This window comes from Typha latifolia, chromosome 15 (genome assembly GCF_019914945.1).
Source record: "Typha latifolia isolate L0001 chromosome 15, TyphaL0001v2, whole genome shotgun sequence".
NCBI classification, from domain to species: Eukaryota; Viridiplantae; Streptophyta; class Magnoliopsida; order Poales; family Typhaceae; genus Typha; species Typha latifolia.
Window position 1 is genome coordinate 187,278 of NC_133100.1, and position 21,468 is coordinate 208,745.

Here is a 21,468-nt window from a genome sequence, read left to right on the forward strand (position 1 = left end):
ATTAATTTATCTCAGAGATTTGGTTAAGTTTTTTTTTATTTTTGCATATATTAACTAAATCATATAGTTGGATACGTAAAAAAAAAGGTAAGATTTAAATTATAATTTTATTAAAAGACAGGGTGTTATATGTAAATTTCCCAAATAATTAATCCACTCAAAGATGATCCTAACAAAAGTAGTCGGCCTGGCCTTTATGAATGAATGCCCGGCACCACTCACCGGTCGTTCGGTCGGGTGTCGGGACTTGACACTCCTCACGGTCTTTATGCTGCCTTCTCTTTTTGGCCATATTATTGGATCCATCGCCCCGTCTTTAGTTATCAATTTATTGCAAACGGATAGCTCCTCTCGTCATCGATCTCTTCTCCATCTCTCACCAAAAGGCTGCGACGGAGCTCTCGAGGGATCCCTCCTCTGTTCCCTTACTATATGTTGCTCTATAATCCCACTCTCTCTCGGCTGTTACTCTATTTGGTTGCTTGAGATCTTGTTACTAAGGGAATTCGATCTCTTGATGATGATCCAAATGGCGATGTTTTTCCATTCTAAGCCCGTCCTAGGCGGTTTCGATCGGCCGAGAGCCTTTGTGGTTCGTGGTACTGGAATCTCTCGAGCGGGACGTGATTGCATTTGGTGGCGTCGCCGGGCCCGGCGAGCTAGGGTTTTCTGCAGCTTGGAGGTGAATTTGTTGACTTCTTGGTGTCTCTTGTACATGATTGTTTTTTTTATTAAACTCTTTTTTATTTGTTCCCTTATGTTATCCGTTTGGAATAGTAAAATTTACCTGGTATATAGATCGGTGGATGGTGGTACTGTCTGTTTTCTATTTGAGAGCATTTATTGTTGATTTTTCCTAAAGGTGGAATCATCTTTTGGACCACAATTACTGCTAAAGTAATAAAGAAGTGCATGAGAATTTTAGTGGATATACCGTTGGAAATATCATGGATTTGACACCAATATTTTATTAAGTTTGAGTGGGGCCCACATATTATTAATGATGGATTAATAGTAGAATTAAAAGAGCTCAAAAAGTACTTTATTGCCATATATTTATTTATTTAAATTTATGAAGAGAAGTGAATGAAAATTGGCTCTAAAGTGGGTATCATAGCAATAAAAAATAAAAAAAAGTGAGTTTAGTACCATATTGGATATTTGAGTTAATGTTAGTATGATATAGAAGTATCAAATTTCTTATAGGATTTGGGCCCTAAAATGAGTACTTATTTTGTGGAGTAGGAGGTGTCACTATGTGATAAATGTATACTGTCTCTTCTCTTAAGGGTCACTAGGAGGTGTCACTATGTGATAAACACGAATCTGAATCATAGCATTAAATAATGTTGGAGCTGAAGCAGGCTTCAAAATTTCTTAGAATATATTCCTATGTGGTTGAAACTTGTGTCAGCAGTTTGTATTGTAGACATAATACTGTGTGACAATTGGTCTCAACACAAACACGGCCTATTTATTAAATGAGCTATATGTGTCATAAATGGGTTTGTCGGATGGCACAAGTTATTAAATTTTTATAAGTTATTTGGGTTATCAACGAGTTTATTCAAATTGTAAATGGATTTTTGTGTGTGTCATAGATAGGTTACTCGGGTCATAAATGAGTTTATCGTGTTATAGACGGGTTAGCGAGTAAATGGATTAATCAGGTTGATGTAATAAACACAAACATGACTCGTTTAATAATTGGGTTAAACGGGCTAACATGTTTATGATCTGAATCCGATTAGACAAGGTTCTGAAAATTGGTATCGGGATCGGGATCGGCCGTCCGGAAAAATGATACGTATCGGCCGTATCGGCCGCCTGTATCGGATTAGACTATTTTAATTAAATAAAATTCTAAATATTATTTAAAAATGTTGAGAAATTTCTAAAAATTTAGAAAAAATTATAAGAAAATAAAAAATAATAATTACTCACATATAAAGCCTAAAAAGTAAAAATCTCTCTTCCACCCTCTCTTCTTTTCTATCCCTCTAACTGTTAGTTTGAAGTATCCATTCTTTCCCACACTTTTTTTTCTTTCTATCTTTCCCTTTCTCTCTCTTACCCTCTTTTTTTTTAATCTTTCCCTCTCTCTCTCTCTCTAGCTGTTGGCTGCTGCTGTCGGCAGCAGCTAGTAGCATCAGCAGCAGTTGACAACTACCTGCTGCAGGTGGCTGTAGCTAGCAGCACAGCTGCTGCTGTACGGCCAAAATCAGCCAACTGTCGAGTTATCGGGTTGGGTCAATTTTTGTCATCTCTAGCTCATACTAAGTTGAGTTGAGCTTGAATAAAACTTTTGGCTCGAAATTAGTTTCGAGCCGAGCCTGAGCCAAAACCAACTCACTCATGTTCGGCTTGTTTATACCTATGTAGACTTCTAATAACCTCTTCAAGTATGCTTGGAGATTCATAATTTGACCGTAATTAGCTTACTATCAGGATTGGAAGCTCCCTCTAGACTAAACTATCATTTATGTATTTTAATGATTCCTGATCTAATGAATCTTATGATTGCCTTTTGAGGTTTTTGAAGTTATGGAATCATTCGTTGCCTTATCATGTCATGGGCTATTATATGTAGCTTTCTATTTATCGTTGTTCCTCTATAACATATTATCTGATGGCTTTTTAAATTTGTCTCATAGTTACAACATCCAGTAAGGAGGAGGTACTCCCCTTTTCTAGATAATGCACTATTGCCTGGTGCCAACGAATTGGTTTCAGATGACTGCGGAGCAGTTCCAGATATTTGGAAATCATCAGCGGAAAAATATGGTGATCGGGTTGCTTTGGTTGATCCTTACCACGAACCTCCATCAAAGTTATCTTATAAGCAGGTGAAGACATAAGAGAAATGTGCATTTTTTATTTGGTCCATTATCACATGATAAATTATCTGTCCTAAATAGTGATGGCCACATCTACAGAATTTGAATATGATGTCTTACACTGCCACATCTATAGAATTTGAATACAACATTATACAAATGCATAGATGTAACAAATTTAAAGTGGAGCACAGTTTAGTTGGTTATATAGATATATAATTATAGAGAATGTAAGTATTTTAAGATTGAAGAAGGGAAAAGGACATTGAAGAGGCTGTCATAGTTCTCATTATAACATAAATTCCAACTCTTGAACCCCTTGGGATTTGTAAACCATAATTCATTAAATCTGAGATCAATATTAAATGGAAGTTTCTTTTCAGTTTGACCCATTAATATAGGGTTCTTCATCAATAATTAAAACATAAGTTCATCCATCCACTCGCCAGAACTGTCCTATAAATCTGAGCATATCCAAGTTTGGGTACTTTAAAAGAAGTATCTGACATGTTTTGGTGAAGCATCCTGAGTATTATTTCCTATACTCATTAGGCACAGTAGTATGTTGACCAGATAAAAGTTGTCTATGATTATATATAACCAGTATTTGACATCTCTAATGACTTGAAAAGTTTCCAGTGATCCAAAATTGCATGGAACTTTTGGCACATTTTTAGTAAGCAAGGTTTCTATCTTTATGTGCACATGACAGCAGTAAACCTAAAAAGAAAAGATCCTTAAACTTCTAGAAAGTGGAATCGCAATTCATGTTTTAATGGTATCAATATCACATGTTTTTAGAGACTTGGAAATGGCTTAAAGTATGTTATAGGGACTCATGAATACTAGTTGAATACTAAGTAACATCTAATGAATGGAATGATAAAATCATGGTTAGTTTTTTATTGATCAATCTGAGGGCAGAATAATTTCACAAAACAGTTGAAGCAATCAAGTAGTCCAATTCCTTTGATTTGAATAATTTTGCGTTCCTGGCCAAATGGAAATGGCAATTCAAGATTAGACATCTAACCAAATAACCTACTTGTCGGAGGAAGACACATTTTTTTGAACTATTTGATTTCAAACACTAGATTTATGTCTTTATTTTCATACATACTGATGGAGATCAGTCAAACTCGAGGCATATTTTTTTTCTTGAGGCTCGTCAACATGAGAATAGATCTTCAAATCCATGAGGGGAAATATTTTGAACACTATATGTAAATTTTCGGAAATAAGTATCTTCTTAGATTTTATGAATGCTTTATGTTGCTCAAATTATAAATTGCCTTCTCTACTGCAGCTTGAGCAAGAAATTTTGAACTTCTCTGAAGGCTTAAGGGTTGTTGGAGTTATTCCAGATGAAAAGCTGGCACTTTTTGCTGACAACTCTTGTAGGTGGCTGGTTGCAGATCAAGGTATCTGTGCTTTTCTCTTAATAAATTGGCTACTATAGTAACCTCACGGACACTCTTAATGTACTATAGGTAAATTCATTCTTGATTATGACAGTCCAGATTAAAAGAAATTTCCACAAAACCTGTTTCTGTCGGTTCTGAACAAATTTCTTGTTCATGGATAGAGCAGCAACACCTTTACTCATGTTACTAAGAACACTACTAGCATTGCCAAGAATGTCAACACCAGAAAGTAGTTGAAGAGGTTGGCTAAGAAGATCCTGATATAGTGGACTATTGCCAATCTTGTTGTTTTCCAACTTCTTAATGACTTCTTTCTTACATTGTTTTACTACTCATTTGTTGCTTTTATCTTATTAGATTCATGTCGATTTAAATGGTTGTGTTCCAGGGATAATGGCTACTGGTGCTATTAATGTGGTTCGAGGTACGAGATCTGCTGATGAAGAGTTATTGCAAATATACACGCATTCTGAAAGGTGAGAATTTATATTCTTCAATCCTTGGATTTGTTTAAATTGTTTTTCTTTGAATTGCAGGAAAAGTACAACCTATAGATATACCCTTCTAAATCGTGCTAATTGCTAAAAATAAGATATCTTCAAATACATAATCTCAGTTACCTACGTTTTGGAGAAAGGAGAGGGACTAGAAGCTTCTTCGATTCCTCGTATTCCCTAAATCACTATACACATAATATGGTTGTTTGATTTTCATGTACTGGATATCATATCAGGTCTTTAGCAATGATACCTCCTTTATAATGGTGTCAATTTTAAATGATGAAAAATGGCCTTTTCGTATTAGTGTGTAAATTAACAATCTTCAAAATGTTATGTCCAATCCCTTATTGACTCTCTTTTTCATGTCTATTAAATTTTTTTTGAAAACTTTATGATGCTACTTCATTGATGTTTGTCATCAGTGTCGCACTTGTGGTGGATAGTCCACAATTCTTTAACCGGCTAGCAGAATCATTTATTCTGAGTGTTGACATAAGATTTGTTGTTCTACTTTGGGGTGAAAAGTCATGCCTAAATAGCAAAGCTGTAAAGGACATACCCTTATATGATTACAGCGATATCATAGAACTTGGACGAGAAAGCCGCAATGCATTGCTTCAATCTTTGAAAGAAGGTAATTCTCATATCATACAAAGGTAAAGTAGCATATTCAGCGTACGTGTCTCTGAATCATTGTTGTTTATATTTAGATTATATACGTCACTACAACGTATACTCAGTAACTCCATGATGGACTAAGTTACCACTGTTTGTAGGGCAGCAGTATGTATTTGAAACCATCAATCCTGATGATGTTGCAACTCTGATGTATACAAGTGGAACAAGTGATACACCAAAAGGTGTAATGCTCACACATCGGAACCTCCTGCACCAGGTGTGATTATGGATAACCAGAAATATACTTTTGTTCTCAAATCAATAACCATTAGAATTACCACTGTATCAGGTAAACTTTGCTAAAACTCATCTGTTTTGTGCTGGTTTTCTTTATTCCTATTTTGTGATTGAATAGCATGGGCAGAGGGAATTAAGCATTCCTGCTTATCTATGAATTCTCTTTCTCTTTATTTAGAAACAAATGTATATTAAAGAATATCCATAAAATGGTCCTTGATGCTAATTGGTTATTTTTTCAATTCTCGACTACTACTAATTATTGAACTTTCCTTCTCTTCAACCAAAATTCATAATATTCAATTTTTCTGTGTTTTCAATATTATTATAGATAAAGAACTTGTGGGACATTGTGCCTGCAAAAGCTGGAGACAGGTTCCTAAGCATGCTTCCTACTTGGCATGCATATGAGCGAGCTAGCGAGTATTTCATATTCACTTATGGAGTCGAGCAAGTTTACACAAATATAAAATATTTGAAGGTAAATTTCTTAGATAAATTTTACTGCAATGTTAGATTAGCTTGCTGCATGAAACTTGGTCTGTGCACAAGAAACAAGTCAATGACATAAGATACATATCTTTGTACTTATGTGATGGCTTTTAGCTAGTTATCAATTATATCCTTTTTCTTGTAATATACCAGTTTTATAAATTGACAAGTATGCTGAGTTACTGTGCATTTGACATTTTTGTCTATACATCTTGGTAGGATGATTTGAAGAGATATCAACCTCAGTACCTTATATCAGTTCCTTTGGTTTATGAAACACTGTACAGGTTAGCTCTGTGTTTGCATTTGTTATAGTCCAATGTAATTTCAACTCAATGATGCTCACTAACATCCACAATTTGGACAACACCACCTTACATATGAAGACTGCAATTTTTCCTTCTGCCAACCTTTGTTATTTAAATTTGTTAAAATCTGAAAAAATTCTTGCCATCAACTCTACAACATTCTAGTTTGTGTCATGTAGTTTGGTTTCCAAAATTAGATTTATTTATTGTCACGACTTAAATTGGAATCATGACCGGTCATGTACCTTAATACGCTTGAGATACACGAAACTTTACTAATACTTTCTAAGTAAAGAATAAATAAAAGAAAAAAATTTGATTTATATAATTTAAGTCAATCGTAATGAAAATAACTAATGCCATCACTAATGTGTTTCTAAACGAATTGAATTAACAAATAGTCTAAAGCATAAGACCGAATGAATGAAAAGATAAATGGGTAGGTCTAAGTGGAGGTAGGGTCCCGGTACATCTCGCTTAGTCGCCACATTGACCATTACCTGAAATATTATAAGAGGAAAATTTATGAGCCAACAACTATAGCTCGGTAAGTAGAATCCACTCAAAATTCAAATAAATATAAAATTTATAGCGTTAAATAAAATTTAAATTTAGCGATATAAAATGACAATTTTTACTAAGTATGTTCTTAAAGTAGCAATAATAATGACAATAATAATAATAGAAAGTCATAACTCGTAACATGCTCAGTTTCAACATACTAAAATTTTTCTCAATAATAATAGTGTCATTTGTCTTAAATGAGTTTATACCCTGTAGATCTATATCAACTAGAAGTCATCTCGAGATGACGTTCGAGTCTTTTTTTCATAGCTGATCCAGTTAGGGTTATTAGAAGGCGTCACCATGTGATAAATGCACCTTGTCTTTTTCACTAACCGTTGAGAGAGATTGAAGTCACCTTAGGAAGTCTTTCGATCTATCCTAAGACTGTTCCCTAATTCCGCCAAAGTCACTTAAGAAAGTCACTGGAGTGATTTGAATACGGTTTTCCTTTGGACTTCCAGTTAGACTTAAGTTATCATGGAAAGTCGCAAGCGATATATACTGGGACTGTTCTCTAAGTCATACCAAACCAGTCATATTTTTTCGATTAAAATTTGCAATTTGCACGAAGTATAGTGATGTACTAAATTATATATTTTAGGCACAGAATTATAAAAATTTAAATCACACAGAAAATATAATAAATAATTTGCACACAGAAAAATACGTAACCTGATAAAAGGTACGAAATGCAATATGAATAGTATATGAGTGAACCCACTCACCTGAGTTTAGGTAAGATAATTGAGATCTCTAATCTCTAATCCACGTGCTAAAAATCACCACCTTTAAATAATAAAGAAATAACATAAATTTTGATTTAACTCTAATAAAATTTTTGAATTTTAAAACTAAATTAAATGGCTAAAATGGGTTTAATAAAACCCATTGGATTGAGCTGGGCTGCAGCTGACCGACAGCCCACCTTCTCTTACTACTCAGGCTGGGCCAAGGCCCAACCCAAAATTGACGAAAGACTGGGCTGCAGGTCAGCCTACAACCTACAACCCACAACTTACTATTAAAGGGTCGAGTCAGGTCCGCAACCCAGACTTGAACTTGAGAGAAGAAAAGGCCAATCCTTTTCTTCCCCGATGAGATCGATAAGGGAGAAAGAAGAGAGAGGGAGGAAAGGGAAGGAGAGAGAGGGAAACTCGCCGGCAGTCTGCCAACCTTTCCAAAGCCCTCCTCGCGACCACGCCGACTACACGAGGTGGAGGAGAAGCTATCGGTGACGGCCAATAGCCTTATTCCTTAGTCGGTGGCGATCCGAGCCACGAGAGCTCTCCTTGAAGGCAACTATGGCACGAGGCCAACAACGTGGAGCTCCTGTGCATGAGCGGTAGTGACCCGAGGCTGCCGGTCGACCCGATTAGCCAACGAAGCCGTGATCCTCTAAATTAGGTAATTTTATTTTAACATATGAAATTTAAATTAATTTTGAGGGGTGCGAGAGGGCTTACCGAGGAGTCACATGGTGGTCTCCAATTGCTCCGACGACGCTCCAGCAGTTCGATTCCACAGTGGCGACTCCGACGGTAAGAAAGAAAAAGAAGATAGGGATGAAGGGGGCTAGGGTGGGTCAATAAGATAGGATTAGGGTTTTTATTTATAAGTTATGTTTTAATCCTAATCCTTAATCAAATTTTGATTCGGAGTGGCCAGAAATCCCGCCACTCTCTTAATTTTTTCTTTCCAATTCTTACAACTATTCAACTATTTCCAACAAAAAGAAATTTCATTCTCGAAATTAAATTTATTTAAATTTACAACTATTCTTACCGTAATAGACGCTATGTATACTGAGGAAATAGCTCTGGATGCTTCTCTCGCATTTCATCTTCACACTCCCAAGTTGTTCCTTCCGGCTTATGGCTTTGCCATAAAATTTTCACGAATAAGATTACCCTGTTGCACAGAGTTCTTTGCTGAGTTTCTAGAATTTCTGCAGGTTGCTCCTCATAAGATAGAATTTCTCAGATCTCCAAAGGTTTAAAATCAATCACATGATCAGCACTAGGTATATACTTTCTCAACATAGACATATGAAAAACATTATGTACTTTAGCTAACCTAAGTGGAAATGCTATTCGGTGTGCCACCTTTTCAATGCGCTATAACACCTCAAAAGGCCCAATAAAGCCATGACTCAATTTTCCTTTCTTACCAAACCTGATCAATCCTTTCCAAGGTGACACTTTTAGAAAAAACCATATCACCCACTTGAAATTCCAGATTTCTTCCCTGGTTATCAGCATAACTCTTCTGACAGCTCTGAGCTGTTAGAAGTTTTCCTTGATTTTGACAATTGAGTGGCATCTTGTACTATATCTGGTCCCAATAACTATCTTTCACCGACCTCGAACTAACAAAGTGGAGAATGAGCAGGATGCACCGGGACTTTGCCTCCACTTAAGATCTACCTTTTTTACCTTTCAGTTCTTTTGGTATTTATGTTTTAGACTATCTGTTAATTCTATTTGCTTAGAGACACATTAGTGATGATTTTTATTTTTATTTTTTACCTTTCAGTTCTGTCGGCTCATGGCAATATATAATATTTTTGAATTTTTTTAAATAAAAAATGCTAGACCGCCTTGTCACCTGCCTTCCGCTTTGGTGCTAAGTTGTGGGGTGACTGCTTGTCATCTGCGGCCGTCTTTCAAAACATTGGCTAACACGTAGGAATTTATGTGCACGGTGACAAGTTGACTACAAGTTCTGGAACATGAAGATGGACTTGCTTGGCTGCCATGTATACTGTATAGCTTCTTGGTCATCTCTGCTGCATTGCTACAATCACACATTCCTAGTTCCTGAATACTTTTGCCAGAATTATTGCCTTAAAACAGCTTATAGTCCACAGCTTTTGTTAACCCATTTCGGATCTACTCTTAATGCTGAGTTATCAAATTTTGTTAACCATCTAAAGAAACTTAAAGCTTATGGAGCCAAAGTTATTGCTTCTGTTAACAGAGAGTCAGAGGTAATCATACTGATGATCACACTACCTGTCTGTAGTTCAATCCAGAAGCAAATCCATGCAAGCTCTGCTGCTCGAAAGTTTGTCGCATTCACATTAATCAAGATTAGTTTGTTATATATGGAGGCAAAGAGGGTTTATGAGGTTCGAAAATAATGTAACTCTAACTTGTTTCAGCTTAATATAACACTAGCAAACATGCTGGCTTACCTTATTTTCTTTTCCTTTTCTTATATGAAATGCTTTCATCTGGAAAAGGGAAAATTCCTAACAGAAAAGCATATCCAGCCGTCATCCTTTATTGCTATGATTGACTGGTTCTGGGGAAGGACTATGGCTGCACTTTTGTGGCCCTTGCATAAGCTGGCAAAGCAGTTAGTCTACAATAAAATCTACTCTGCTATAGGCATATCACAGGTATAATTCTGGGCTAATGTTTTTGTTTTTGGATGATAATCTACTTAATCTAGTGAATTATCTGTGTTATCTTTTTGTCTTGTGTTAGAAGGGGTTATTTTATACTTTATGTGTTTCTGCCTTTCTGGCATTCTGAGCTTTATATGAAAAATTGCAGGCTGGTATAAGTGGTGGTGGAAGTCTTCCATTGTACGTAGACAGGTTTTTTGAGGTCAGAATCTTTAAATGGTATTTTGATACAATTTTTGAGTTCTGGTGTTGTGAAGTCAGAATCTTTAAAACATCAGACAGGTTCCTTTTTGTTTTTATTTTCTGAGGTTGTTATATATTTTCTTGTTTCAGGCTATTGATGTGAAGCTGCAAAATGGTTATGGTTTAACAGAGACCTCTCCTGTTGTTGCTGCTCGACAGCCAGCATGTAATGTAAAATATGAAACCTTTCCTTACTAGAAACTACATGATTTCCAATTTTCCATAATAACTTTGCTGTTTCACAATATGACAGTGAAAGAATGGATGACATGATTTTTTGCACAAATAGGCCTGTTTTGAAATTTGAAAATTTCTAGAGTAACTAGATATACAATTGTGTTTCAGGATCTCTTCTGTTTAGGTTGCAGGAGATACTCTTCAATTCACAGTAGCTCTCGTTAAGTTTCTGACTTCTTCTATAATCAACATAGACATTGAATATCCTGATGTCAATACTATATCATGTATATTTTTGGGTGTTGTTGGCACTGTAGAAAAGAAGCACTATGCTTAGGTGGTTACTTATTGTATGTGCAGTGAGACATGATATTGGTATCATAATTTGAGAAGTTTTTTCCATGAGCTGTTATTTTAATTTGCAATTGTTTCTCATGATTTTGTTGTATCTGCTCACAAGGTTTTAATTGATAGTTACAATGGATTGTGACTAACTGTAGTCATATTTCATAGTTAATACACGGGATATTTACATTACCATGACATTATTTTTTGCTAACATGCTATTCCTTGTAAACAATCATACCTCATTTGAATAGAAATCTTTTTCTTACTCCTCATATATTTATTTTTATGAGGAAGATTACTCAAATTATTTTGTGAGAGATGGAAACAATTCTCTCTGAAAAAAAAACTGAGCTTTCTGACATGCTTGATATTTAAGTCCCTCTCCTCCCTTTCTTGGTAAGGCATAGTAGTAGTTAGAAGAAGGGTTCCACATAGGTATCCTCAATTAAGGATACTTTTATACTTGGAGTAAACCTCAGTTGCGTAGTATGGGAAATTTTGGATCCAGGTAAGCAACATCAAAAGGAAAACCAATGTGTGTTGCCTGAAGCTTTTGGTATGATACATGCTGACTATAAAGGTTGTCATGATGGCCCCCCTTTTCAAATGGACCAATATATCCTAAAATGGATATGTGAGGTTGGTATGTGTTTACTCTTTACACAAGTTAACGTGAGCCCAGTGATGATTACTTCTGTCATGTTAGTGAGTACTGAGGTAACAGTGAAAATAACAAACTTGCACATTCTGCTGGTTAGGATGGAACAGTGAACAGAAATCCATGCCAGTTAGGACCATATAATGTCTAGGGAAACTTGTGAAAGAAATAAATGCTTATTCTTTTTCAGGGATGAAATCATAATTTAGCGTCCTATTGAAAATGAGTCAGGAATTTCTTTTATGGTTGATAAGTTCCCTTTTCTTATATTAATTTTTGAACGATTTCGTTTTATTTTTTTGTGTTTACTTACGGATTACGTTAAAAATTAAGTTGTTAGAGAATGATAGTTTTTTATATTTATATTCTAACTTTCCCTCACTTTTGGGCTCAAGACATTTTGATAGGTTAAAAAAATGGATTTGACTTAAATGGGTGGAGGATTTATACTTTTAGACAAAAATGAGCGTGACAAGATTTGAACCCATGATCTCTTATTTAGATATTGTTAACTTACTGTTACTTTAAAAATTTAAGTTGCAAGATAATTAGTCCTTGTTTGCTTTGAGTTTAGGGTGGGCCCCTAAACTTGGTTAGAGACCCTAACCATCTTTTTATCTTTTTTATTCTCCAATAAATAAAATAAAAATAAAATAAAATTTCTAATATAAATTCAAATTGATTCTAATTTTATTCTTAACATGATTTAAATCTGTCATTTTCATGTCTTCTCAATGTTTCATCTCTTCTCTCTCTCTTCTCTCTTTAAAGAAATATATAATTTTTTTATTATAAAAGAGCTCCTCTTCACATGACTCACAAAAAAATAACCCTGGAGAAGATATTTATACAACACCGGTGAAAAAAATTAAAAAAATTATTATTGAATATGGATTTTAAATGGCTAACTTGCATTTATATTTTATAAATTGATAATAATATTTTGGTACTATTTGCATGACGCATACTCAATTTTCGTAAAAAAGAAATATATTTCGCTTTTTTTATGTCACGTCAAAGTAATGATTACACTCCTACTATCATCTATCTCTAACTTTCCTCCAAAATAAACACATTTCTCTTTAATTTTTTTTACAAAGCTTATTAAAAATATTAAAAAAGTAAATATTAAATATTAAAAATATTTTAAAATAATAGTAAAAATATTTTAAAATAATAGTAAAAATATTTTAAAAAGGGTTTAGATACATTTTGCCATCCTATATTTATGCCTAAAATCACTTTACCCTCTATACTTTAAAATTTTCAAATCAATCTCTATAATTATAACTCAAATGAGATCGTTAGTTCTTCTGTCAAATCAATCTCTATAATTATAACTCAAATGTAAGCTCATTTGTAAGAACTAGAAAAAAAAATTAGAGGGTTGAGAGAGGAGGGTGCACGTGCTCTGCACGTGCAGCCCCTCCCCTCTCCCTCTCCGGCACGGGACGAGGCGTAGGGCGAAATCGCGCATAATCCAGATCGGATTAGATCTGGATTTTTCTTTAATCTATAAATTAAAAACCCTAATCCCCTCTCTCTCTGCTTAACCACCCCAGCCCCCTTCTCTCTCTTCTTCCTCCCCTCTTTCACTTTCTTCTTCCTCACCGTCGAAGTCACGCCATGGAATCGGCCTGCCGGAGCGCCGCCGGAGCCATCGGAGACTACCACGTGACTCCTTGGTAAGCTCTCTCCCACCCATAAATTTTAATTAAAGTTTAATAAGGTAAAACAAAATACCTAATTTGGGTTCCTCGACTTCATCGGCAAATCAGGCCAGCTGGCGGCTTCGGGTCGCTGCCGCTCCATCTAGAAGCGTCTTGCCGTTGGCCTTGTGCCGTGGGCATTCACCGTTGGAGCCTTGTGGCTCCGGTCACCGTCGGCCATGAGATCGATCGTCATTCGCGGGTACTCCTCCACCTCGTGAGGACGGTGGCACCGTGTGGGTGTTGGGGAGCTAAGGGCGCGGCCGGCGAACTGTCACCGCGATGGCCGCCGGCGTCTCCCTCCCTCTCTCTTTGGCTTGGAGAAGACAAACACGGGCAATCCGAGTTTGGTCTTCTCCTTTTTAGTTTTTGGATTCGGGTCGGATTGGATCCGAATCCAAGGAACCCAACCCGGTTCCATTAGCTAATTGGATTGGGCCTTGGGCCCAATCCATTTAAGTGTTAGTTGGGTGGGCTGTGGGCCAACTGCAGCCCAACCCAACTGATTTGGGCTTATTTTGGCCTAAATTAATAATTTTTGAGTTAAATTATAGAAAAAATTTAATATTTTTTTATTAAAAATGTTATTGTTATTTATTATTAAAGGTGGTGATTTTTAGCACGTGAGCTAGGGATTTGAGATTCAGTTGTCTTGCCTAGACTCAAGTGAGTGAGTTCACTCACATATTTATTTATTATATTTCGTACCTTCGTCAGACCATGTAAATTTTCTGTGTGCAAATTACTTATTTAACCCTTATGTGCAAAAAATTTAATTGTTACATTTTCTATGTGCAAATGTATTTATTTCATCCGTACGTGTAAAATTTAATTGTTATATTTCCAGTGTGCATTTAATTATTATACTCAGTGCATCACCATACTTTGTGGAAATATTAAATTTAGTGAAAAGAAAAATGAGACTAGTATTGGTACGACTTAGTGAATAGTCCCGGTATAAATTGCTTGCGATTTTTTGTGGTGACTCAAGTCTATCTGGAAGTCCAGGGGAAAGTCCTAAATCAGATCATTGCGGTGACTTTCTTAGGTAACTCTAGCGGGGTTAGAGAACAATCCTAGGATGAACGAGAAATTTCCTAGGTGACTCTAACTTCTCTCAACGGTTAGAGGAAAAGACAAAGTGTGTTGATCACCTAGTGATACTATCTGATGACCCTAACCGGATCAGCTATCTGAAAATTTCCGAGCGTCATCTCGAGGTGACTTCTAGTTGATGTGGATCCACAGGGTTTAGACCCATTGAGACTTATGACAGTATAAATATTAAAAAGATGTTAATATGTTAAAACCGTGCAAGGTTACAAGCTGTGACTCTCTCTATTATTATCATTGTTATTATTTAAAGAGCATGCCTATTGCACATTGTTATGGATATTGTTGCTTTTAGTTTAATTTTATTCAGCATTAATATAATTTAAAATTTATTTGGTTTTCAAATGGATTCCACTCACTGAGCTATAGTTGTTGGCTCATGGATTCTTTTTTTTGTATTTATTTATCTATCTCAGGTAATAGTTAACGGGGCGACTGAGCGAGATGTACCCGGACTCCACCTCCATTTAGGATTCACCTATTTACTTTTCCGCTCTTTTAGATTTTATGCTTTAGATTATAAGTTTTATTTATCTCGTTTAGAGACTATAAAACATTAATATTGTTTTATGTTTATTGCAATTAGTTTTAAATTTAATAAAGTAGATCTTCATTTTATTTATTTATTTTGCCATCGTACACGTAGAAAGTACTAATAAGGCTTCGTGTATCTCAAGCATATTGAGATGCATTGCCGGTCATGATTCTTATTTCAGATCGTGACACCATTTGTGGGCATGTATATATAGAGGTGATTATCGAGCGGGCTAGGTCGAGTTCGGGCCGGGCTTTTCAGGCTGACCGGATTTAAATATTTGTTTACGGCTTAACCCACCAATCACTCGGGCTGGGCTAGAATACTCTAGCCCGTTATCGCCACACTAGCCTATTATATATTGCGTTTGAGTCGGGCGTAATAGGCCTAGCATAACAGGTTGTCTTTAAAAAATATTATATCTTATCAGGTTGAACATAATAGGTCTCTATGAAGAATTTTAGTTATCTTTCGTGAGAACATACTTATATATTGATATCTAGTTTACTAGATATTTGATGTAGGACTTAAAAAAGTATAGGAATATGCATGTATTATGGGTCGAGTCATAGATAAGTGTAGTGGGTTGGACTTGCGAGCTAGGCCGGGCAAGCAAAAGGCTTAGCCCATGCCATACCATCTCGGGCTCGGGTTGGACTGGGTTTAAACAGGGCTTAGCCCGGTTAAAATCGAGCGGGTTTGGGTGAGTCGGGCTTAATGATCACCTCTGTGTATATGTAAAGTCGCAAATAGTAATTAATTTTTTTTAATTGATTAAAAATAATATTTTTTAAGTTTATCATTAAAGTCAAAGGGCATCTTGGTCTATTAATTTTATATATAATTTATTTTCCTCCAAAACTGATATATTTTTTGCTTTTTTTACATCACATCAAGTAATAATTATACTTTAGCTTAGTTCATGACCTCAAATACCATATTTTCTTAGCCTAGTTAAAAGTATTTAAATTAAGATAAGAAATAAGGTTAGCTAATCAAGTTCGGCTAGCTAATTAAGTTCGGGTTAGCCTCAAACCAAACACAACCTTATAGTTTTTATATTTATATTCTAATATTCTACAAACCAAGTTTAAGTGTCTAACCACTGTATATCAACAAAGGCTCTTAGATCTAGCGGAATAAATTTCTAAACATATAGTCAATATTACACCTAAATGCATATCAAGCTTGTCCATGTTCCTATGATTGCTATTACGTAAAGAGTTGTTTTGCGAGTTTGATCAATTTCCAAGAAAATAAGTAATCCTAAAGCTTTACTTTCTGGATCAGTTGATTCCAAATAATATTGACTGGATCATTTGCTATGAAAAGACTTTTAAAATCCATCTTTCCATACTGGTTTATGTTTCTATTATGAGATAAATACATTTATGCCATGTCACACGCCAACCTTTTGGGCAGCCTTTTTCTTTTGGCTTCATTAGAAGCTTTCCTGATTCTAGAACCTTTTCATGTTGACAATTTGATATTTCTCTGCTACAATGCATTTGTAGTTAGATCTGTATACTGTTGCTTTAGTTTGTTTCCCTTATAATTTTTCAAATTTCTCTTCTATTGATTGCCTACTACACCAAGTGTGGTATTTCTTTGATTACTTAGTTTGCAAATATTATTCTTGAAGGTTCTTGGCACAGTTGGGCACCCTCTGAAGTACACAGAAATTAAGGTTGTGGATGTCGAAACTGGTGCAGTTCTCCCAGATGGTTCAAAAGGAATTGTCAAAATCAAAGGGCCACAAGTGATGAAGGGTTATTATAAGGTACGAATTTCATCTCGGGGAGTAATATTCTGATGCATTATGTGTAACTGAATATTTTTGAAAGATTTATTAGCTGCCTAGTTATCTGCATGGTTTTGTAGCTAATAAGCTCCGCTCCCAATTCACCAACTTAAAATAAAACTATATAGATATTGACTTAGTGTACTTGTAATTTGGAAAATGTTCTATGAAACGTTAAATAATAGGGTTAATTATGCTGACACCCTTTAATGTATACCTATTTTTTACGGGAATCTCCTAAACTTTGGGGCAAAGTGAAACGGATAAAGGCGGTGACGAAAAATGCATAATGACCAACTATACCCCTAATAAGTTAACGAACATCAACTTAGCTCACAAAAATATATTAATTTATAAAGTTTCCTAAATACCATCAACTAACTTATACAAGTTTTTTAAATAAATTACCCCACTGTCATTCCTCATCTCAAACCCACTGTCCATTGCTCATCTCCCCACCTTCCTCTCCTCCCCCTTCCCTTGCCTCACTGGCAGCATGATGACGATTGTGCCACTGATGAGATCTTCTTCAACGGCCGATGTCGCTGACAGAGAGTTCAACTCATCTATCTCCTCGACCACGATCACCTCGGTGACAATGATAAGCATGCACTGGCCCATGTGAAAGGTGAAGATGGGTACGTACCAGATGCGTAGGTTGCAGGCCATGTACATGAATGAGCGTCGTTGGAGGATCGATGCCGCCGAGGAGGGCGAGGACCACGGCCTCAAGGGTGTCGTTCCGAATCTCGTGCACTGATGTCACTGCCCATTTTGCGAGCACGTCAAGGAGGTCGACGGTGAAATTGAGGTGCGTGGAGAGGGCAAGGCAGGAAAGAGGGAGATCCTATCACGGTGGAGACCCTCGCCGTGTACCTCTCCGACGGTCAAGGTGTGGGCGGCAGCATCGTCAGGGTGAAAGAGAATAGAAGGAAGAAGGGAATGGGGAAGGAAGATGAGGGTAAATTTGTCATCATTGTTAGGCTAAAATAAAATTAAGTTATTTGCCTCCAACAAGGGTAGTTAGGTTTTTTTACATCTGAAATTACTGCCATATAAGCTGACTCTCCCAATTTATCTGACGATACACTAACAGAAAGATGGCATTGAAATTTTTCTGAAGTTTAGGGATGATATTATAACCTAAAAAAGTTTAGGGGGTCCCCGTGAAAACTAGGTATACTTTTAGGGGTGTCAACATAATTAATCCTAAATAATATTCACCACATACTTTCATTATCTATTAGAAGTTTGTGAAAAATATAAAATGTCTTTAAATGTTAAACTATTATTTTCTTTATTGCTAGTAAGAATCAGTTAATTATCTTGTAAATTGTGACAACAAAAAGGCTTAGCTTGTTTTGAAAAATTAGGAACTTATGATTGTTTCTTAAACTTTGCATTCATATCAAGACTTCATATTATATGAATATATATTATAAGATTGGAAATTTTGGAATGTCTAACTTTATCTGAGAGTGCAATGTGTTTATGCCCTTCTTACATCCTTATATATCTCACATTCCACAGAATCCATCTGCTACCTCTGAAGCAATGGATGAAGATGGCTGGTTTAACACTGGTGATATTGGTTGGATTGCACCTAAACATGCCATAGGACGGAGTAGGCAATGTGGGGGTATGCTTGTTCTTGAAGGTCGCGCAAAGGACACTATAGTTCTTAGCACAGGTTAGTAGAAGCCAAACTTTACAAATCTGACACTGGAATTTGATTAGAAGGTAACAAAGTTGAATCTCCTACTAAGTACTAAACTAGGGCAACCCATAATATGTAGAATGTTCAGAAACTATCAGTTGACCAAACAAATACGAAGGAGCAGCTTTAACTTGCCAGTCTATTTGTGTCCAGTTGCGTTGTTGAGTCTGATTACACTACCTTCTGCACAAAGATTTTGGGTGGAGTTACCAAAGGGAAATGACTAGGTAGATATTAAGATTTACAGTTTAAAAATGCCTGTGATTCTTCTAATATTGTCCTTTAACCAAGGCAATGCATTCCTCTGACAAATGTCAAAAGTGGGTTTCTGCTAAGAGCTGGTTATGCTATTACTGCTATTCCTATAGGATTGTTTGGTAAATTGGCAGCGAAAAGGGACACCTAGAAATGTGGCACTAACTGCATGTAAAATTCTTTTTTTTCCTACTTGTCAATTTAAAATAGATGCATCGTCTGTTAAGCTTTTCAGAGCTCCTTCAAATTTGGTTTGATGCTCATAGAAATTTTTACGAAGTTCTTGTGTTGGTAGTTATTTATACCCTGCATTGTTTTTTCCAGTTGGCACTGTAATATTCTATTATAGTCTTTTGAAAAGAGATATGATAGCAAGTAAGAGAGAAAAAATAATTTTAGGATCAAACATCTTCCAATCTCCGCGTTTTGACTTTTTAAACTTAAATTGTAAAACTTGTAGGTGAAAATGTGGAGCCTGCAGAACTTGAGGCAGCTGCGACAAGAAGTAGTTTAATCCATCAGATTGTGGTTGTTGGTCAGGTGAAAATAATATAACTATAGATTCTTTTTGCATGTGAATAGATAGAATAAGGAATTAAAACTCTGATCATATAATGCATTTAGAAATCTTTTCTACTTCTATGATTCTATCTATCTTTTTATTGTAGGATAAGTGTTGGGATAATTACTTTTAAAGTGTAAACTGAACTCCTGATCTTCTAACTTGGAAGTCTGGAAAGAAAAACTTGTGTGAAAAGATCTCCTTTCTTTCTTTTGCCTTCTATTAAACTTGCAGAGTGTTTTTTTTTTCTGCAACCTTTTCTCTTTCTTACTTAAATTCTAAGCTTTGCATGGTGTCTAGGATTTTTTCACTGACCATACTCCTTATAATAGGGTAGCTTCATGGTTAATTAGAGTTCATTAGTTCGTTGTAGATTTTTCACCTAGCAGAAGTCATTGGGAGAAGTTGATGTGCAGTGGTCCAAAGGCTCTAAACTAGTCCACAGTTGTAAAGTATATTCTTTATTCTGTTTTCTCTGATTGGTCAATTGTCATATCTAGGATCAACGACGTCTTGGTGCTCTCGTTGTTCCAAATAAAGATGAAATTTTAGCGGCTGCAGAAAAGCTTTCCATTTTAGATGAAAGCATGGAGGTCAGCAAAAATAAAGTGTTGAATTTGTTATATAATGACATAAGAGCGTGGTAAGAATCAATCTTAATTTCTTCCTCTTTCTTATTTCCAGAATGTATAATTGCACATCTTGAAATCAGATGTTTGACTTTCTATGCCATGCTAAGCCTGGTAATCAAGGACTCACTGCTCTTACTTTCATTTTCATTTAGCTCACTTCTATTTGCCTTTGAATCTCTCTCTCTCTCAGACCACCTAGTTCTTCCTCTCTGTTGTGTTCAATACCTATTACATTCTTGATGAGGATTACTGCCTATTAAAAAAGAAGAAGGCATACATAGTTTGAATATTGACTCTTTTGAGTAATCTTGACTTTTGTTCATCTCTCATGAAAATTTTCTCATAATTTTACAAGTTTGCTGAACTTCTGGCACTTCAGAAACCAAATTTTGAACCTTCATGTTTATTTGCAATTTGTACATGTTGCTTATTCAATTAGTTAGCAGAAAGCGATTAATTGCTACTATCTAATTTCAGGACGGCTGGTTGTTCGTTTCAAATTGGACCTATAGTGCTTGTGGATGAACCTTTTACCGTAAATTTCACTGATTTCTCCCTTTACTCTTATTGCTTTCATCATTTAATAGATGAAGATTGCATTTGATGTCTTCATCTTTTCAATTCAGATTGATAATGGCTTAATGACGCCAACCATGAAAATACGGAGGGATAAAGTGGCTGACAAATATCGCGAACAGATTGCAAACCTTTATAAGTAGATAGTATACTCAGATCATTGTTCTTTTGCTTGTAATTTATGTCAACTTGATGTTTGAAGAAGATATTGACATCGATGATCTACCCAACAATTCAAAGAATGTAATAATGTGTTCTATTTTTTCTTGAGATAATGCCTCAAAAGTATCTTCTCTTTCTTTTTTTTCTCATTTTGTCGTGAGAGAGACATTAGATAAAGTATCAAACTGTAGATACTTCTGGAGCTAACTCTCTTATCACAATGAAGTAGTCTATCCCGAGATATAGATTTCAATAAATATACATGAAGCAAATATTAGGAAGTTTTGTTGTAGAAGTTACATTAATGATGTGACTTCACTAAGCAAAGCCTACAAATATGGTCAAGGATTAGCATAAAGCAAATTTCCATTAAAATAGTTAAACCTTTTTTTATTCATTTTGCCTTCCTAATTTGAGATGTTTGCGATACCAGAAGTATATAAATTAGAGTAATCTGGAACCAAAATGTGCACGACTAATGGATTTAAAAATAAAAATAAAAATAAATTCTCCCAACAGATTATTCTA

The 21,468-nt window shown here is 35.6% G+C and overlaps 1 protein-coding gene across 8 annotated transcripts; it reads left to right on the plus strand.

Moving 5' to 3' along the window:
• Nucleotides 1-195: 195 nt before the first annotated feature.
• LOC140802026 (probable acyl-activating enzyme 16, chloroplastic) lies at nt 196-21,077 on the plus strand. Of its 8 annotated transcripts, none has more exons than XR_012111571.1 (19): nt 196-682; nt 2,655-2,846; nt 4,144-4,258; nt 4,650-4,737; nt 5,184-5,395; nt 5,538-5,656; nt 6,008-6,157; nt 6,388-6,455; nt 10,065-10,170; nt 10,285-10,443; nt 10,601-10,654; nt 10,786-10,861; nt 11,729-11,859; nt 16,878-17,015; nt 19,469-19,548; nt 20,071-20,163; nt 20,255-20,313; nt 20,680-20,737; nt 20,829-20,911. XR_012111571.1 is itself a non-coding variant. In XM_073157432.1 (18 exons), the coding sequence occupies exons 1-18, from the start codon at nt 269-271 to the stop codon at nt 20,919-20,921; spliced, it is 2,430 nt and encodes an 809-aa protein (XP_073013533.1). In that variant the 5' UTR covers nt 199-268; the 3' UTR covers nt 20,922-21,077. The 8 variants fall into 8 exon arrangements, 3 of the variants coding, with proteins under 3 accessions (XP_073013535.1, XP_073013534.1, XP_073013533.1); XR_012111569.1 differs by lacking the exon at nt 11,729-11,859 and adding an exon at nt 18,567-18,726 and having other exon boundaries at nt 198-682; nt 10,786-10,866; nt 20,829-21,077; XR_012111570.1 differs by lacking the exon at nt 20,255-20,313 and having other exon boundaries at nt 20,071-20,213; nt 20,829-21,077.
• The last annotated feature ends 391 nt before the right edge of the window (nt 21,078-21,468 follow it).